General features: G+C 41.0%; 1 protein-coding gene across 2 annotated transcripts in view; it reads right to left on the bottom strand.

Moving 5' to 3' along the window:
- ULK2 (unc-51 like autophagy activating kinase 2) overlaps nucleotides 1-21,435 on the bottom strand; it is an 81,037-nt gene that overhangs the window by 15,432 nt on the left and 44,170 nt on the right. For both annotated transcript variants that reach the window (XM_034647368.1, XM_034647370.1), the window contains 7 exons: nucleotides 19,314-19,374; nucleotides 11,441-11,578; nucleotides 8,133-8,278; nucleotides 6,063-6,143; nucleotides 4,243-4,529; nucleotides 2,698-2,882; nucleotides 2,188-2,291 (listed from right to left, as the gene is read on the bottom strand). In XM_034647368.1, coding sequence (XP_034503259.1) covers nucleotides 2,188-2,291; nucleotides 2,698-2,882; nucleotides 4,243-4,529; nucleotides 6,063-6,143; nucleotides 8,133-8,278; nucleotides 11,441-11,578; nucleotides 19,314-19,374 — 1,002 coding nt within the window. The remainder of the gene's footprint in view (nucleotides 1-2,187; nucleotides 2,292-2,697; nucleotides 2,883-4,242; nucleotides 4,530-6,062; nucleotides 6,144-8,132; nucleotides 8,279-11,440; nucleotides 11,579-19,313; nucleotides 19,375-21,435) is intronic.

Raw genomic sequence — 21,435 nt, 5'->3', positions numbered from 1 at the left:
TGGGAGAGTCAATAAAAAAATTATAGAGAAAATGAGAATAAAGAGATTACAATGGTGATTCTTGAATTTAGGTGTATATAATAATCATGGGGGAGGTTTTTTTTTTTAAGATTTCTTTATTTGAGAGAGTGAGAGCAAGCACAAGTGGGGCAGGGAGGGGCAGAGGGAGAGGAAGAAGCAGGCTCCCCACTGAGCAGGGAGCCCGACGCAGAAGGCAGACACTTAACCGACTGAGCCATCCAGGAGCCCAGGAATTTGTTAAAAATACAGATTCCTGGGGCGCCTGGGTGGCGCAGAGGTTAAGCGTCTGCCTTCGGCTCAGGGCGTGATCCCGGCGTTGTGGGATCGAGCCCCACGTCAGGCTCCTCCGCTATGAGCCTGCTTCTTCCTCTCCCACTCCCCCTGCTTGTGTTCCCTCTCTCTCTGGCTGTCTCTGTCTCTGTCAAATAAATAAAATCTTTAAAAAAAAAATACAGATTCCTAGGGATCTTAGGGATGTGGGCCTGGGTTCCGGTCAATAATTTGGGCTCTGGACAACACCGCAAACTCTCCTCCTCAGAATGACGAGAAGGAGAAGTACCCCCCAGCAAAGAAAAGACAATGAGTCTGTGGCCTCTGCCACAGAAATAAATGGATATGGATATAACCAAATTATCAGAAATGGAATTCAGAGTAACAATGGTCAAGATGATGTGTAGACTTGAAAAAAGTATTAACGATTTCTCTCATCTATGGAACATAAGAACTAGGAAGATCGGTACGGGAAGAAAGGGATAAAGAAAGGGGGGTAATCAGAAGGGGGAATGAGACATGAGAGACTACGGACTAAGAGAAACAAACTGAGGGCCTAAGAGGGGAGGGGGTGGGGGAATGGGATAGACCGGTGATAGGTAGTAAGGAGGGCATGTATTGCATGGTGCACTGGGTGTTATACGCAACTAATGAATCATCAAACTTTACATCGGAATCCGGGGATGTACTGTATGGTGACTAACATAATATAATAAAAAAACATTAAAAAAAATACAGATTCCTAGAATCCATTACCTGAAAATTTGGTTAAACAAGTCTGGGTTATGGTCTGCAACCTGCCCTTTATTTTTTTGACAAACAGTGCAAGTAATCTAGATGTGGGTCTTGGACATAACAGTCCCTGAAATAACTATGCAAAGGCTAGGGGATCTCAGTGATCTATGGTCTTTTTTTTTTTTTTTAAGATTTTATTTATTTATTTGACAGAGATAGAGACAGCCAGCGAGAGAGGGGAACACAAGCAAGGAGAGTGGGAGAGGAAGAAGCAGGCTCATAGAGGAGGAGCCTGATGTGGGTTGATCCCATAACGCCGGGATCACGCCCTGAGCCGAAGGCAGACGCTTAACCGCTGTGCCACCCAGGCGCCCTGTATGGTCTTTTTATAGGATCTACTCACTGTATAAGAAATGCTCAAGAGTACATGTGTATTTAGGCTAACTTTGGGCAGTATTATCCTACCAACGAAAACCAATCTTGGGTAGAATTCCTCGTAACTCACCACTTGTGACCATCAAGACACCCCACAAGCATCTGTCCTGATGTGCTAAGAAAAAGGATGACATGGCAGGGAGTGGGTGAAGAAATCTCAGTAAGTGTGTCAACGGTCAACAGAAGCAGATAGGTAAAATAATTACTTTCTCCAGCCCTCCGACCCAGCCAGAGATGTCCACGTCCTAATGCCTGGAACCTGTAAATAGGCTCCATTACATGGCAAGGGGTAATTAAAGTTGAAGATGGAACTGCCTCAAATATAAAGAGATTATCCTGGATTATCCAAGGGGTCCAATGTCATCACAAGGGTCCATTAAATGTAGAACAGGGAGGCAGAAGGTTGGAATCTAGACTGGCCATTGTTGGCTTTCAAGCTGGAAGGGGACCCCAAGCCAAGGAATGAGGGCACTCTCTAAACGCTGGAAAAGGCAAGGAAATGCATTCTCCCCTAGAGCCTCTAGAAGGAATGCAGTCTCGTCAACATACTGATTTTAGCCCAGATGAGACCCACTGCAGGCCTCTGACCTCCGAAACTGTACGATAATACGTTTGCATCATTTTAAAGATACCACGTTTGTGATAATCTGGCAGCAAAAAAAAAACAGCAAACCAACGCACATACTAACAAATTACCTGCCTTGAAAGAAACCACATTTTTCTTACCTATATCCATTGGCCTTTCTGTATTTAAACTGTCCGTGCTGCCCTGATGTCCACCTAAAGGTATCTTCACTTGTTGATCTGATAATTTCCCAGTACTGACAGATCTAGAAAGAAGAATGATGTTCATAATGGAAAAGTATACTTAAAAAAATCCCGATATTTAAACAACAAGGGAGATATAAGCCGAGTCACAAAAGGGTTAACAGGAAGTCCGAGAATAAGGAGACAAAAAACAGATACCAGACAATTCAAGGCAGAGATGAACTTCAATAACCAAAACAAACAAAAAGCAGACATAGAACATTCAGGAAATTCAGTGAGAGCTCTGTATTCACAGTTACAGGAAGCACCTGTGGTTTTCAGAGATTCTAAATGTATACAGTTCATATCATTAACCATGCGGCATAAACCAGCTACTAAACTAATTTGGTCTGGTTGGTCTTTATAATAGAAATATAGGTACTATTACAGTTTTCGCATGGAAGGCTGGAAGGAAATGGTGTCTTTTACCTGCCAAACACTGCTTTGTTCTGCTCAGACTTCTGCCTCTCACTTCCTTGAACCAAGAGACAGTGAGAGCATTCCCGTGGGTCATTCCCATCTTTAGATGGCACTTCGGAAGGCCCATGACGAGTAACCAAGGCTAGCAGGTTGGAAGACGCTTGCGTTTTAGGTATTTTGAAAGGAGCTGTGGTCTAAGGAAACACAGGTAAGCTGGTTACTACACTGCATGCAGCGTCGGAATTGTCAGGAACGTCAGACCTGGATTCATCCACGGACTCTTCCACTGACAGCCTCTGTGACCTCGGACAGTCCACTCATACTCTCTAGCCTCAACTTCCTTTCTTCTGGAATAAGCGGGATAACGTAAGAAAGCATTCAGCAGTCAGCGTGAGGTACTTAGGGCGTGCCTGGCACACAGCAAGTCCTCATTTACCGCAGCTGTTCTCATCTGGAATCGTTTCCATAAAGTTCAGTAGTCGTCCGTCTATGGTTTTGCTTTCTGTGGCCCACCCTGGTCTGGAAGCAGGTGATCTTCCTTCTGATGTATCGTCAGAAGGTCAGTGGTAGCCTGACGCTCGGTCACACGCCCACCTCACCCACCTCACTTCCCCTGGTCATGCAGGCACGTTCCCACCTCACATCCTCGGCTCTCCGTCTCCCTCCGCCCCTCCCCCACCGCTTGTGCTCGCTCACGTTCTCACTTACTCTCTCAAATAAATAAAATCTTTTAAAAAAACCCAACTCCCCCATGAGTATTACATATTATATATATTCTGGGTGTATTTTGAGAGAGAGAGACACCACATTCACATAACTTTTATTATGGCATATTGTTGTAACTGTTCTATTTCATTATTAGTTATAGTTACTAATCTCTCACTTGCCTAACGTATAAATTAGGCTGTAACATACTATCTGTGGTTTCAGCCATCCGCTGAGGGTCTTGGAGCATATCCCCTGGGAGGAGGGGACTGCGTGCTTACTAGCTCATGGCCCACTGTCCAGAGCTCAGCTAAGCTACTCCACTGCATTGCTGACTCCCATCCACTTTGTGTGACCACACGGCTGCAGGGCCTCAAACGGGGACACTAGCCCCTCGTGCAAGCACACGCCGAGAGCAGCCTGTGGTCCCAAGTCCATTTAACTCTGGAGATGACTCCCCTAACAACGCTGGTGGTCTAGTCTCCCCGGTCCCCCAGGTTTTCCCCTTGGGTATCCCACACGTGACTCCTAGGAAGCTCACCAGAATCCCATTCTTTTGGTTTGAATTGACCAATCCTGCTTTAGCTCAGGAACCCCAAAGTCCTCCATCCCCGGACCCTAATAAAGGGACGTGCCCCAGGTCCTGTCTGTCTGCACCTGCCTGGACGTCCCCGTGCAGCCTCTCGAGGTATGCCAGGAACTTTTGCCAAGACATGTGAGTAGGGGCCTTCTCTATTTCAATTTCTCTTGCGGTCTGCTGTCGGACCTGAGCTCACCACACCCTGTGCTCCATGTAACAAACGTTTATTTAACAAAGTCGTAGCGCCGACAAGAGTTTAATAAACGCACCTTAGTAGGAGAGCCAATGATGGTCGGTAAAGGAGTTTTAAAGAACCAGTCAGAAGTCCGAGGAGAGGACCCCATGTGCTTGGTGGGAGAGGTTCCAAGGCTGCCAGGCCGACTGGGCTGAGGTGAGTAGCTGTACCCAGCGCCAGTGTGGGACGGGCACACGGGGTCCGAGTGCTGCTTTCGGAGTTTCTGCTTGTTCTGGTAGATGTCGGTGAGGGTGGGGGCGCTCTGCAGCCTAGCACCCAACAGGAGAGACTGTGGTGACGGAGCCTGTGGCACTGGGGAACCTGCCACGGACACGCATGCAGGTTAGCCCAGGGTGCGGGCAAACACTGAAGGATTCAGAGGACAGTCCTTTAAATGCGAAGTCTAACAAATATCATGTTCTTCGGGAGATATTTTAAAAATGGTGTACTTGGCAAGACACGATTTTGGGGCATCTTTTAGAAAACAGTGACAACTGTATTGTCATTGGTATTCTCAAGAGATAGAAGGCAATGGTGATGGGTGTAGCAGCTAGCAGATAACTCAGATTAATGTCTGGTCTAATTAGCACAAGAGAACTATATCATAAACGGTCAAAGTCAATAAAAACTACAAAAACCTATGTTGAGCAAAATGATTTCTACTTTTTATGTGACTACGTACTTGGGGATATCAATGTATTCCTCTCTCTTCTCACATAGCAGCTAAAAGAAACTTTTCAAACCAATCCAGAATAACCCTTTATTTAATTAGATAATACACTTTTCTGGGATTTTATTTCACTTGTCTAAGAATAACAAGTATATATGGATAATTTAATTATTTTTATCAGTTTCATGAATGAAATTCATTTATAACCTAAAGTGCCCTTATTCTCTACAAAGGAAACGCTTGTCCACAGGTACTCTTGCCTCTTAAGGGGATACCCTAATAGGAACCCGAGAAATAAGGTCTTAATACGGTGAACAGCTGGCAACGGCAAGAGGACCGCCCCACACAAACCCTGTTGTTGCCGACTTCAGGTCTACTAAGCCAGCCAGGAGCTCCAGCTACAAATTCTTTGGGGCTTCTTGGAAGCTAAACTGTCACGATAATCTTAAAGACCTATAACCATAATCTTCGCAAAAAGGAAGTTGGAGCTTTTGCTACTGACCACTCCTAGCTTAATCTCATCCTAAATCTGGTATTTAATCTTTCAGAACTGGGTTCTGCTGTGTGTGTGTGTGTGTGTGTGTGTGTGTGTATGTATAAATACGCACACACAAATAAATAAAATTAGTGGCAAAATGTTATAAATCTGGAGAGAGTTATCTAAGATTTTATTTTTAGGGAAACACAAAATATGAAAACTAAGAAAAGAGTGCTTTTCTCAGTGACACAGAATTGCTTTCATTAGCCAACTCCTCAGATGCACATACAATAAAATTTGACTAATAAAAGTGTGATTTGCACACATCTTTTCAGATGCATATATATTTTATATTAAATCAAATAAACTATATTTCTTGTTTATCTCATGCTAACTGGCAGCTCTTATCAAGAACAGTATTAATCAAAGAAAATAAATTTCATTTCCTAGATTGATTTTCATTATCTATGTGACTATGACCAAAATTTAGCTCAGTTAATTAATTCCCAAGATAAAAGATACCCCAAAGGAGATATCTGATTGACTACACGATATGCTAAAGCCTATGAGACCAAGATTCTAGAAAGTAGGACAACAGACAGAATACTTCGTATCAGCTCTATTCCTTTGATAAGACTAGAAAAACATAACTCAAATCCACTTATAACAGGATTAAAATTATTAATATGCCAAATAGATCTCCTACCTGATGAGTTTCTACTCCTGGATTCATGACCCTGAGGATGCCCGCAGCAGCACTGACTGAATTGCTCAGGAATGGTCCCAACTATGAACGGGGAAACGGGGAGAGGAACGAGAGGGGATTCAAACCAGTGAAGGATGGAAGCAGGTAAGACATGCGCGAACTGCACGGTACATCACAGTTTACAAAGCTGGATGAGCGAAGATTTAGTTCAGCCGGCACTTACAGGCGACCAATGTGCCGGGTGTTGGGCACGCTACAATTAAAGAACCCAAGACTCTGCCTTGGAACGAGACCAGCAAGAAGGAAAGTCACGTACACAAAGTGATGCCTCTAACAGGCGGGTCGTTTAGGACAGAGAAGTACAAAGAGCTCGTGGTGTCTGAGGCCTGCGGAACTGCAGGGGGCCCAGCTGCTGTCCCTCTGCACCCACCATGTTCCCGACGCGCCCCCCGAGGCTCGCCCCCCCAGGCTGCTCCCAGCCAGGACTGCGTGTGGCCACACTAACTCAGGCTGGTTCAAGCAGGTCAGGGATTTGGACCATCTAGAGCTTGGGGACACTCCTTGGGCCGGGCTAAAGTGTTCTTAGAATGAATTCACTCTGGTCAAGGCTCCCCTGCCCACTCCTCCTACCACCCTCTCTCCCTTGCAGGGCTCAGGGTGGCAGGGAGGTCTGAAGGGGCCCCCACCGCATCCATCACAGGCGCCTCCCCAGTCATTCCAGAGGTATCTGCATCTACCTCTGAGAACCCAAACCAACAAGGTGAAGAGCTGGGAGAGCTCAGGGAGTGGACGCAGGCAGGAGACACAGGCCTGTACAAAACAAGAGGCACTGAGCAGGAGCTGCGGGGGGGGGGGGGGGGGGGGGGGGCAGGACTGCGTCCCGGGAAGACTTTTCAGCCAAAAAGCAGCTTCAAAACCACTGCAATAGGTGTGGTGATATACATTTTTTAAAACATTATCATTATGGTTTTTTGGTTTTTTTTTTCCTTGTTCTTTTTAAATCGGGGCTCCTGGGCATACTTTAATCCTTCTCACTCTGCCTCCTCCTGAAATTTCTCCACATTCCCTTATTCTTTTTTTTTTTTTAAAGATTTTATTTATTTATTTATTTGACAGAGATAGAGACAGCCAGCAAGAGAGGGAACACAAGCAGGGGAGTGGGAGAGGAAGAAGCAGTCATAGCGGAGGAGCCTGATGTGGGGCTCGATCCCATAATGCCGGGATCACGCCCTGAGCTGAAGGCAGTCGCTTAACTGCTGTGCCACCCAGGCGCCCCCACATTCCCTTATTCTTACTTGGCAGTTTTGCCTGAGGGTAGAGCCCTTTAGAAGTAAAAAAGTGTATAAAAATTTACCTCTTAGAAGTAGAAAACATATATATTTATACAGGGGGCCAGTCTGAGACCTGCCGCCGGGCCCTCTCTGCACCCCCCGCCCCCCCCACACCAGTGCTGTCCCCCTCGGATTCCGCAGTCTCAGCTGCTTTGGCCTCTCCTGCACATGTGCTGAAGGTGGAGCATTTTGTCTCTCAGTTTCACTAGAACTGTGGTTTAAGGCTGGGTTTTCTGTTCGGTTGGGTTTTTGCTGCCGCTGCTGTGACACGGCTTGTGTGAGCATCCCCCCATGCCGTGCAGACTTCCCAGGAGAGGCGGGAAGACCTCGGAAGCTGCCACCGTCTTCCTCCCGAAGCTGGAAGGTCCCTGGTGGACCACAGCCAGTGCTGCTGTCTACACGACTGTCTCTTCATCCTCATAAGTCTGAGTGGTAAGTAGGTGTTTCACGTACTATTATCTAGGGTTTCTGATTTCGTGCGTCTGGAGCCCAAACCCAGTGGAGATATTTTTTATCCATAAGATCCATTTATATTATTCTATTTCCAACAGAGGTCCCAACAAACGTATGTAGAGTGGCTCACAACGGGGCCGGGAGGAAGGCAGAGAGTGGGAGGGGTAGGATATGGCCCATCAGCTGAGACTCACTGCCATTGTGAGTCAATGCCCCTAATGAGAGTGTCATCTCAGATCTGTCACGGTGAAAAACAAGTCAAAAACAACAGCTTTACTCTCCTTACCCAAAGGGGAAGGTGAATAAGGCCTGGAAGACCCAGTGGAGAGTCTTCGTCCAACTGTCTGTACTGTGTCTGCGGGCGCCGGGGAGCAGGACCCCAGCCGGAGGAAGCCCATAGGGCTGGTGTTAGACCTTCGTACCGCTGTAGATCTGCAAAGAAAAATAAAATGACTCCCTCTCTGGCAGGTTCTGGACTCTTTCTGTCTTTTTTCCTAAAACTTCTAACCACATGTAGAGTAGAATTTTTAAAAATATGTAATATAGTCACATGGAACAAATAAAAAATGTATAAAATTATATGGCAGGAAGGCTTCCTCCCATCCTTGTATTCTGTCCGCCTAATTCTCGACACTCCCTCAATCCTACCCCAAAGGTTACCACTATTTCTAAGTTCTAATATATCCTTCCAGAATTCCTTAATTCATATACAAGCAAACCAACTGAAAATATAATCTTATTTTCATCTTAACAAAGGTAATATATACCATACCAAATATTTTCAATATTTTTTTTGGTTTTAGGTTCCCTTTATACTCTTAAAATTACTGAATATCCCAAAGTTTTTGGTTTCCCCCCCCCCGGGGGGGGGGTTGGAGGGCAGGAGGGAGAGAATCTTAAGCAGGTTCCACACCCAGCATGGAGCCCAACACAGGGCTTGATCTCACGACCCTGAGATCATGACCTGAGCTGAAATCAAGAGTGGGACACTCAGCTGACTGAGCCACTCAGGCAACCCTATCCCAGAGTTTTTATTTACGAAACTTGTATCTATTGATATTTACTGCATGAGAAGTTAAAAATGAAAAAATCTGGTCATTAATAATTCATTAAAACAAAGTTATTACATGTAATGTAACATTATGAAAATTAATTATATCTTCCAAACAAAATAAATTCTTGAGAAACATGACATTGTTTTACATTTTGCTAAATCTCTAGTGCCGGTCTCAATAGTTGGATTCTCACAATTGTTTCTGCATCCCATCTTTATACAGCACAATATACGGAGGATGCGCGTGAAGAAAATCCAGCCTTACGCGGATATGTAGCCAGGAAAAAGAGGAATATTTTGGTAGCCTTTTCAGAGATTTGTGATACTGATCTTTGATTCTACAGCAAAACTCAGCCACTGGACATTTCTAAAAGAACCTTGCAGTGGGGAATCTGAAACCACACCGATGAAATTCTGTTTTACATTAGGCTCTAATCTTTGGCAAGGTGTCTCATACTTGGACTGGATCTTTTATCCACGCAGGATTTTTAAGCATCTGGTATTTTGAAAAATATTGGCTGAGTGAGTCATGCAGATATTCCAAATGTTGACCACATCATAAATATCAAAAAGTCACATCCATGCCAAAATACCACCACAGACCTTAACAGAAATGGCCGCTGAGGCATAACGGAAGCTGTCAAGATCATAGTGGTGAATACTTATCAAAAATTCTAATTTTTGCTCAAGAGCTCAAATTTTATGTCACTTGTTTTCCAGGAGTGGCAGACTTCGTTCATTTTCGACAAAATGGCTGCCCAGTGCCCACAAGCGATAGCTTGTCAGCTGTTCTTCCATGAAAACACGGTGTTCCGTGAAAAACAGGGCTAGTTCAACTTGCAACCGAAACAATCATACGTGTGCTTCTCCTTAGGAGAACAACCCCAATGTGCACCAGAAGTGGTTTCTGCCCACAAGCCACTCAAGGTTGTGGTTCTCAAGGAGAAATAGTAAATTTTATTGCTGCTTCATCACAGCCATTCCTCGGTACCACGAATGTGCGGTGCTAAGAGATACGAAAAATCACCGTACGACGGGTGCCACCACCTTGATGCATTTTAAGGCACCGGCGGTTTGCACAGCATTGCTTCTGTATCTTTAGTGCATACGTCGACATAGTGAAAAAAAACAGTGTCCCAGTATCATCATGAAAACGGTCTTGACCTCACGGACCTTTGGAAAGGGAGCCACACACAAACCACACTTTGAAAACCACTGCTAATTCTGCTGTCACTTTGCTTTTTTCATTTTATAACGTACCTTGGAAATTCTACCGCAGTACATAGAACGCTTCCCTCCTTTTTATGGAAGGTGCTCGCTCCGCTGTCATAGACCGACGATAATAACTCAGTCACTTCCTGGTGGGCGTGTGGCTTATTTCTCACCCTCTGCTATTGTAACAATTAACAACCTGTACATATGTACCTTCATACACAGGCAAGGACTGTGTATCTACAGAATAAGTGACCAGAAGTTAAAGTGCGGGGTTCAAAAGATATATGCATGAATAGTCTCACAGATTTGCCAAAATGACCTTTGTAGAAAACTCTCACGAGTTTTCATCTCATCCTACGAGATGGTGTGAATCTTTTTTCCATTCATGGAACTAGCATTTGCTGGGCCCTTTGAATCTAAATCTAGTATTCTCCAATTCTAGAAAACTTTTTCTTCATTATTTCCTGGAAATTTGCTTCTTCAACTTGTTCTTTCTGGAATGCCTACATTAACTAATACTTGAAGAATATTTTTTATTCATAGTTTCCATCTTCTTTGCTTGACTCATCTATTTCAAACACAGCCTCAACTTTGTCTTCCGACATTTATTTTTATTTGTTTCAGTCATATTTTGTAATGTCCAAGAGGTCTTTTTGGTTTTGATTGTTTTCAATAGCATTTTGTTCTAATTTATGGATGCAGTCTCTAACCTAGTTCTCAGGGTACACATTCTTTACATAGGTTTTCTTTTGTTTGCATTCTTGCTATTTGGTCCAGATTGCACTTTTCTGTTTTCAACTTTATGCCTCACTTGCACCCCTGCCCTCCCTGAGCTCTGTGGGACCGGGACTCCGGTCTCGGGGGCACCGTGGGGTGCTCTGATGTCCGCCCTACTACAGGGGGCTCCCCCTTCCATTTTTTTTTCTGTTTTCCAGAAACGTGCTGAAATCTCTCACCCACTGAGAGTGTATTCTTATCTTCCTTGTCTTTGTGGACTTAGGCCTTTTTGTTCTTACTACCTTAGTGGGGTTTCAGGATGTGGAGGAAATAAATAAAATGTAAATGATCTGCTACAACTAGTGAGATTTCATCTTAACAAGTTCTTCCTTAATTCTTAAGAATTATTATATGTACATATCATACTATATTGTCCAGCTAAGCTTAAATGTCACTTAAATAGATTCTTACAAGTTTTTTATTGGTAGGCTTTGTACACCTCCATTACATACATATGTAAGAGATTATGTCAACCATGGAAAGTAACAGATGTTTCAATAACAACAACATTTTTAAAAGAAGAGGAAGGGAAAAAAATACTCGCTTACCTTGGAGAACCATGCAGATTTGTGCCAGAGCTGGCCGTAGATGTAAGATTCTGCTCGATGCGCTGATAATTCCTTATCTGAGTAGGAACCGGTATTGGTGCTGTCTCACTGTGTGGCGACACAGTGGGCTGGCACTGCCTGCAACCACGATGTATTGAAAAAGGAAAGAAATCCAAGTAAGACTGTTTTTCTTTCATTTGACACCTTGGTGATATTAAGAGAAAATTCTAGAAGAGGCCAAATGATCACTTCCACGAGAATAAAAAATGATCATCTCAAAAATAAGGCAAAAAAAAAAATCACATTAGTCATTTAAAGAACTCTCCAGGCATTTATAGGCATATTGAGGACTAAGAATTATAATAAGAACTGGAAAAACATTCCTCTACAACAATAGAAGAAGTCCGTAGGTTGGCAAAACTCAGTTTCATCTGCTCACATTCTGCTATTCATTATTATGTGAGGGGAAAAAAATATTTCTAGGAAAATATGCTGGGTAAAAGAACAGGAAGTTCAAGAGCAAAGATGACTGGAATGTTTACAAAAGTCATGAATGCAGTAAGCATTCCCAAAGAACTCTGACTTTTAAAAAGGTTGAAAATAACACTGTACGACTCTCAAAGCACATGACCGATCTGAGGGCCGCACGTTGAAGTGTTAGTACTGGGTTTCTGTAATAGCCTCCTTCCTCGCTTTTCATAAATTCAGAAATAATATGCCCTTTCAATTCGATTTACAACCTATCGAAACATCAGGGACAATACTGGACCTTAAAAAAGATGATTTATTTCATTCTTCTGCCCTTCTATAATACTAAAGAAGCCCCATGAATCTAACACTTTTTCTCAAATTACAAGATAAAAAGAGATTGTAGATCTAGTTATTTAACAAACAGTACGATTATTTTCTGAAGTGTCACTTTAGAGCTTTTTTTTTTTTTAAAGATTTTATTTATTTATTTGACAGAGAGAGAAACAGCCAGCGAGAGAGGGAACACAGCAGGGGGAGTGGGAGAGGAAGAAGCAGGCTCATAGTGGAAGAGCCTGATGTGGGGCTCGATCCCACAACGCCGGGATCACGCCCTGAGCCGAAGGCAGACGCTTAACCGCTGTGCCACCCAGGTGCCCCACTTTAGAGCTTTTTGGACCATTAGAGTATTTCATACTTAAAGAAAATCTCATCCATAATAGAAATGTTAGTTTGCTTTCCTCAATATCCATTCACCCACTTACTAGCAGAACTCAAATTTTATGGAAGGTAGTGATTTGCTCAATGAAATGATGACACATCCCAGACTCCTTTGCACCCATGAGTGGCCACATATCCCTCTTGGTCAATAAGATGTAAGTAGAAGTTTTCTACCTGTTCTTCCTCTTTCCTTCTACCCAAAACATGAGTATGCTTGCTGGAGCTGTGGCAGCTACCTTTGAACCGTGAAGAACAGGCCAAAAGAATCGGAGACAACTTCTCTGAGCCACAGAAATGAAGGCAACAACTATTTATTTTGACTTCTCATCTTGCAAGAAAACAGCCTTTAGGGTCAACCACACTACAGTCAGGACTGTTGTCTCTAGCTCTTAGGGTATTAGCTCTATTTTTCATTTAGGTCATTTCCATTAAGTTTCATGTATTTATTTATCCAGCCATCCTTCTATATTGAAGCATAGTTGACACACAATGTTATATTAGTGTCAAGTGTAACAGTAAATATCTTTCAAATACCATGATTTGTGTTTTTAATATCTATATACCTGACTGTGAAGTTGATCTATAACCTGAAAATTAAAACAAAAAACTTCTTCTACTGGAAACTAAACAGCTTTATAAGACTTCACTAACCAACTATGGTGCCTGTAACCCAGAGCCCACGAAGGCCTGAGAACCCAAGTTCCCCTAAGAGAACAACCAGCACGGCCATCAAGCATCAGAATGTGGATGAAGAAATATCATCTTTCTACTGTCTCAATTCAACGAGTAAGGACGTTGTTGGTGAGGCAAGTACATCTAGGAATTTTTTTTTTAACATATACACTGTCAGGTTCTAATATTTTTCCTGTACTTGTTAATCACCAAAGGAAATTGGAGTGGAGTAAAACTACCTTAAAAAGTAAACTTAGCAACTTTGTACATAATTCAAAGCCCCTCTCTCAGGGACTCTCAGGCAATCCCCTCCCAGCATATGAGGAGATGAACAGCCATGGTAGGTATCCTGGAAATGCGGTCTTGGTCTCTGGACAGAATCTTCAAGCAGCCTTGCTCAGTCTACAAAGTCCTCCCTGGAGAAATTCCCAGAGCTCCAGCTAGCTAAGACCACTATAGCCACTTTTCTGTCTAGCTTTAAAATAAGCACACTATTCCACCACCACCTGACTCCCTAAGCCCAAGGTGAGGAGGGGGAAGGTCTGTGTCTGCCCTGAGTCTCCAGCACGGGTGGAAGTCATCTTTGACCTGCGTGGAATACTAGAAAGACTAAGCAGTCTGCCCCAAATACAATACACTTTTATTTTATTGAAATGAATAATTTTTGCCTAGGGGTCAGGCATTTTCCTGGAAAGAAATACAGTTAAGTATCTTAAAATAATTTCAGTAAAAGTGAGGTTCTAAGGAAAGAATGAGATATACTACCACTAACATTACAAAGATTGGCCTATGAGAGGATAGTTATTGGGACACGGAGATACACAATTTTAATGGTTCTGTAAAGAATATGTCTTGTACCTACATCGAACCATTTTAATTTTGCATATAGCATAATTTTAATGTATTTGTAATAATTCATTTCCACATGCTCTTAATATCTTATGGAAGAGTATTATTTTTTTCAAAATACTCACTACCTTTCTCTGAACCCCTTTTTACACTCCCAGGTATGTGTACTCCTACCACAACCCCTGGGAAGTAGACTGAGAGAGCAGCTCCCATTTGGGACACGCTGTTCTCAAAGCAGAGGGAAACAGACTGATGACAGAACACAAGCTTTCAGAGCCATTATGTAGTTCTGTTATCACTCTTTTTCCCCTCTCTTTTAAGATCGGCACGTCCCAATTCTTGTATAGAGTCTGAGATAAAAGTACCAAAAAAGCTATAAATCTGTTATTATTAGGAACACATAAATATGCAATTTGTGACATCAATAACATAAGGGGGGGAAGTATACCCCCATACTCTCTACAGTACAGTTTTTGTATGCAACTGAAGTTATCAGTTTAAAATGGACTGTTGTATCTTTTTTTTTAAATTTTTTTTTATTTTTAAAGATTTTTATTTATTTATTTGACAGAGATAGAGACAGCCAGCAAGAGAGGGAACACAAGCAGGGGGAGTGGGAGAGGAAGAAGCAGGCTCATAGCAGAGGAGCCTGATGTGGGGCTCGATCCCATAATGCCGGGATCACGCCCTGAGCCGAAGGCAGGCACTTAACCGCTGTGCCACCCAGGTGCCCCGATTGTTGTATCTTAAAGATGTTTTATGTAGTCCCAAAAGTAACCAAAAAGAATATATCTGTAGAATATAGACAATAGGAAGTAAGAATCAAATCGTGTCACTACAACAAGATCAACAAAGCACAAAGAAAGGTATTAAGAGAGAAAATGAGGGGCAAAAAAGCCACAAGCCATACATAAAAGTAACAAAATGGCAATAATAAATCTTCCCCTATTAGGCTGAAAGTAAAAGAATTGAAAAAGATATCCTAGGAGTACCTGGGTGGTGCAGTCAGTTAAGCATCCAACTCTTGGTTTTGGCTCAGGTCATGATCTCAGGATCGTGGATCTCATGTGAGATTGAGCTCCACGTCAGGCTCTACACTCAGTTGGGAGCCTGCTTAAGATTGTCTCTCCCTCTCCCTCTGCCCCTCCCCTCTACATGCATGCTCTTTTTTTCTCTCTCTCAAATAAATAAACAAATCTTAAAAAAAGAGAGCAGCAAGAGTGGCAATATTAATATCAGACAAAAGAGACTTTCAGTCAAACACTGTTACAAGAGACAAGGACATTATTAAAGGGTCAACTAACCAGGAAAATATAACAATTATAAATATTTATACACCAAACATCAGTGCTCCCAAACATATGAAGCAGATGTTGACAGAATTGAAGGTAGAAATAGTTTCACAATAACACCTGAACAATTTGATACTTCATTTTCAATAATGGACAGAACAACCAGATGAACGAGCAACGAAGAAACAGAGCTTGGACAACATTCTAGATCAATTGGATCTAGCAGACATATACAGAACACTCTTCCTACCACCAACAGAAGGACATACATTCTTCTCAAGGGCACATGCAACATTCTCCAAGATAGACCACATGTTAGGATGCAAAACAAATCTTAAAATTTTAAAAGACTGAAATCATAAATAGTATCTTTTCCATCATAATGGATAGAAAGTAGAAATCAACAGAAGGAGGAAAACTAGAAAAATCACAAATACATAGAAACTAAACAACACACTCTTAAACAATAAGTCAAAGAAGAAATTACAAAATAAATCAGAAAATATCTTGAAAAAAATGAAAGTCTAAACACAACATACCAAAATTTATGGAATACAGTGAAAGTAGTACTAAGATAGATGTTGTTGGCTGTAAATGCTAACACTAAAAAAAACCCCAAAAGCACCCCCCCAAAAAAACAAAACACAAACCCCACCTCAAATCAAAAACTTAACTTTACCCCTCAAATTAGAAAAAGTACAAACTAGGGGCACCTGGGTGGCTCAGTCAGCTGGGCATCCAACTCTTGCTTTTGGCTCAGGCTGTGATCCCGTGGATTGTGAGATCAAGCCTCATGTTGGGCTCCATTCTCAACAGGGAGTCTGCTTGAAGATTCTTTCCCTCTGCCCCTTCCCCCACTCACACTCATTTGCACGCCCCCTCTCTCTTTCTAAAATAAATAAATCTTGAAGAAAAAATACAAACTAAACCCATTTCCTAACAAAAATTAGGAAATAATGAAGATTAGAGCAGAGATAAACAAAATTGAAAAAACAGAAAAACTAAGAGCAGGCATTTAAAAAAAATCAACAAAATCAACACTTAGCTAGGTTAACTAAGAAAAAGAGAAGACTCAAAATCAGAAATTAAAGAAGGAACATGACAACCAATGCCATGGAAATAAAACGGATTGTAAGAGAATACTATGAACAAGTGCTTGCCAACAAATTGGGTAACTTAGAAGAAATGGATAAATTTCTACAAACACATAGCCTACCAAGATTGCAGGATAAAGGAAGAGAAAATTTGAACAGACCCATAGCTAGTAAGGAGATTGGATCAGTAATCAAAACCTCCCAATAACAAAAAAAGCTCAAGACCAAATGTTTCACGGGTGAATGCTACCAAACGCTTAAAGAATTAACATCAATACTTCTCAAACTCTTTCAAAATATTAAAGAGGAGAAAACACTCCCAATCTCTTTCCATGAGTTCAGCATTACGCTAATACCAAAGCCACACACAGATACTACCAAAACAAACAAAAAGAATAATTTTCCTGATGAGATTTGAGGCAAAATCCTTAACAAAATACTAGCAAACCAAATTCAACAACACATTAAAAGGATCATATACCGTGACCAAATGTGATTTATAAGATACCTACATTAATGGAATGAAAGATAAAAACGTCACGACCATGTCAATTCATGCAGAAAAAGCATTTGACAAAACCCCAACATCCTTTAATGATAAAAAGCATTCAACAAACTAGGAAAATTGAAAAAAATTACCTTGACCTAAAAAACACCATATATAAAAAGCCCATAACTAATATCATACTCAATGGTCAAAGACTATGATCAGAAGACAAGGATGCTTGTTCTCACCACTTCTACACAGAATTCCTAACCAGAGCAATTAGGCAAGAAAAATAAAAGGCATTCAAATTGGAATGGATGAAGTAAAATTATTTCTGTTCACAGGCAACATGATCTTAAATGTAGAAGACCCAAAAGATTTCACACGCAAAACGCCATCAGAACTAATACATTCAGCAAAGTTGCAGGAATGAAATCAACACACAGATATGAGCAGCAATTCTATACACTAACAATGAACAATGCAAAAAAGAAATTAAGAAAACAATGCCATTTACAATAGTACCAAAAAGAATAAAATACACAGGAATAAATCTAACCAAGGAGGTGAAAGACTTGTATATCGGAAACTACAAAACATTGCCAAAAAAAATTATAAAAGATATCCCACCTTCATTGACTAAAAGATTTAATTCTGTTAAGATGTCAATACCACCCAAAGTGATCTATACAGATCAGTGCCATCCCTACCAAAACCTCAGTGGCATTTTTTGCAGAAATAGAAAAATCTATCCTGAAGTTCATACGTAATCTGCAGGGACCCTGAATAGTCAAAACAATTTTGGAAAAGAAAAACAAAACTGGAGGTTTCATACTTCCTGATTTCAAATCTACAGTAATCAAAACAATGTGGTTGGCATAACGACAGACACAGAGACCAACAGAATGGAATAGACAGCCCAGAGACACACCCTTGCATATATGGACAAATGATCTTCGACAAGGATGCCAACACCACTCGATAGGGAAAAGACAGTCTCTTCAGCAAATGTGAAAACTAGATATCCATATGCAAAGAATGCAGCTGGACCCTTGCCTTATATAACATACAACAATTAACTAAAAATGGATTAAAGAGCTAAATATAAGACCCAAAATTATTTAACTCCTAGAAGAAAACATAGGAGAAAAGTTTCATGGCAATGATTTCCCGAATCACACCAAAACCACAGACAACAGAACAAAAAATAGACAAATGAGACTACATCAAATTCTAAAACTTCTACACTCAAAGGACACACCAACAGAGTGGAAAGACAACCTTTGTAATGGGAGAAAATATCTATCTGATAAAGGGTTAATATCCAAAATATATAAAGAACTCCTACAACTCAACAACAAATGATAGACAAATGGCCATGAAGTATATGAAAAGACACTCAAAACCACTATTAGAGAATTGCAAACCAAAACCACAATGAGATATCACCCCACACTCATTAAGATGGTTATTATTTTTTAAAAAACAACAACACAGAAATAACAAGTGTTGCTGAAGATGCAGAGAAACTGGAACCCTTGTACACTGTTGGTAGGAACGTAAAATGGTACAACCACTATGGAAAACAATATGGCAACTCCTCAAAAAATTAAAAATAGAAATATCATATGATCCAGCAACTCCACTGTTGGGTATAGATCAAAAAGAATTGAAAGCAGGATCTCAAACAGATATCTGCACATTCACATTTATAGCAGAATTATTCACAATAGCCCAGAGGTAGAAGAAATCCAATTGACCACTGACAGATGAATGGATAAACAAAACACAATATATAGAGAGAGAGAATGGAATATGGTTCAGCCTTAAAGAAACTCTGACAAATGCTACAACATGGATGACATGATGATGACTGAACTAATCCAGTCACAAAAAGGCATATATTGTATATTCTACTTATATGAGGTATCCGAAGAGTCAAATTCATAGAAAGAGAAAGTAGAATAGTGGTCACCAGCGCCTAGAGGTGGGAGAAATGAGGTGTGCTCTTACATAATGAGTACTGAGTTTTAGTTTTGCAAGAGGAAAAAGTTCTGGAGATTAACTGCACAACACTGAATATACTTAATGCTACTGAACTGTAAACTTAAAAACGGTGAAGACAACAGATTTTATGTGCTTTTTACTACAATTTAAACTGTCTACAAAAAGAAATGACAAATGGTGAAACAAAATAAATTTTGGAATCAAAAACATGGTCAAAGTTCTATAACTTTACGCACAAAAACCAAAATATGAAAAATACTCTAATTTAATATATATAAACATACCCTCCACACACCAAAAACTCATTTGAAGCACGTCTGCCAGCAGTTCCCATTGGCATATCGTCTAAAGGAGAAAGAGAAAAATACCATCAGTTCTGCTCTACCACCTGCTTAAAAAATGTAAATTGTTCCAGCATGATTATTAGGAAAATCTGAGCACAACACAAATTTACCACTTGCTTATGATGCAATTTCCTCCACAAGTAAAAGCAGGTAAAAACCATGAGTAAAAACACTGAACACACTGCACCCAGCTGAACTCACAGGCTGTAACCCTTCAGTGCCCACTTCTACAAATATCAGGTCTTTTCAAGGTAAAGTGTCATCTCTATTTCAGTGTTATGCATTTCTTCACCATTTAACCTGCATGGCAAAAACTGCTAACGTTTTTATCATGTTCCTTTCAATACATCACTCACCAATGTCTTCGAGTTATGCCCCTAATTCCAATTTGTCCATAAACTGTTTTTTATTGAACAGTTTTTTCAGAGAGTGGTAATTTTTAGGAACACACATGCCACATTCTAGTACAACTGACTATAAACAAAGTCTAGTTCACCCCAATGTTGAAGCACCCCACCCTGCATAACACTCCTTGTCTTGCATGGGTTCTTGAACAAGACACTGTCGAAGCCGGGGCCTCTCAGGTGCGGTAGCACACGTCACAGGCCGTCTTCACCTACTCCGGTATCATCTATATATGGGAACAGAGCTGAGATCAGAATGCAGGGGCCACTCATTCTTGTCACTGGTATGTTCATTATATCACATTGCTTGTGTGATTTCAAATGGCTATACAGGCACAATCAATGTGTTGATATTAAATAGCAGTGTTGACCAAATAAGTTTTTAAAAAGAAAAGTATAGGTTACACTGCTAACCCATACTCAAAAAGGGACAAAAAGGAAACAAACACAAATATCCCTCTGAATGGCCCTAAATAAGAATTGAGCAATGCATTTATTTTAGCACATCTCAAGTCCCTGCTCTCACAAAGCTTTCATTCTAGTAATGAAAGAAGGTAATAGTGTCAGGCATGATAAGAAATATAAAGGAAGATAGGGTCGCCTGGGTGGCTCAGTCAGTTAAGCACCTAACTCTTGATTAGGGCTCAGGTCATGGTCTTGGGGTCATGGGATTGAGCCCTGCATCAGGCTCCAGGCTCTCCTCTCTCTCTAAAAATAAAGAAATAATATAAATATTTAAAAATGTACATAAAGGAAAATAAATCAGGGTCAGAGAATAAAGAGAAGTGAGGAAGGAAGGTACCTATTTTAAAGAGAATAGCTCCTGATATGGTAATGAAGGGAAAGAGGTAGATGGGGCAAGGAGAGAAGCCTCATTTCACTAAGTGTACTTCATTTTGTAGCTTTGAGTCTGGAGTCATACATAATTATGAAACAAAATAAAATCAAAAGGAAAAAACAATCCCTAGAGGTGAAAAGTGAAATGAAGCAAAACAGTCATCATCTTTTGTCACACATAAACATATGTCAACTTGTCAGTGTTATGACTAGAAGGGAATTTTTTCAAGTGACTTTAAAGCTCATTAATTTGATTGGACATCCCTAATGGGATTACCCTAAGGACAAAAAGACCCACAAAAAGATTTTTTTTTTTAAAGTGGGCTCCACGCCCAACATGAGGCTTGAACTCTTGACCATGAGATCAAGACAAACATGCTTTACTGACTGACTGAGCCAGGCGCCCCCTAAAAAGATTTTAAATAGTTTTAGTTAATTACATTGTTCTTTTGATATGCTACCATATTATGGAAGGAGAGAAGAGAGAACCTAAATTCACAAGGGCACGAAGAACAGAAAAGTCAACAGCCACAAAAATTTAGAAGTTACAAAGTTGATCGAAGCATTATTTGACCTAGGAGATGCAAGAGAGAATCCTTAGCCAATAGAAGTTTCCCCCGTACGTTATGAAGGAGTCTTCTCCAGGAGATGTGAGCAGCCCTCCAAAAAGGAAGCATAATACATAATACGTCACTACTGTCATTAAGACCCACCACACACGAAGCTTTCAAACAACGTTCTAATTTTCAATTCTTCATTATGAGTATACAACAATTACCAAACACTCAAGGAAGGAATCTAATCTGAAACCCAGACTCCAA

Source organism: Ailuropoda melanoleuca, chromosome 17 (genome assembly GCF_002007445.2).
Source record: "Ailuropoda melanoleuca isolate Jingjing chromosome 17, ASM200744v2, whole genome shotgun sequence".
NCBI classification, from domain to species: Eukaryota; Metazoa; Chordata; class Mammalia; order Carnivora; family Ursidae; genus Ailuropoda; species Ailuropoda melanoleuca.
This window is presented reverse-complemented; position numbering and strand designations above follow the sequence as displayed.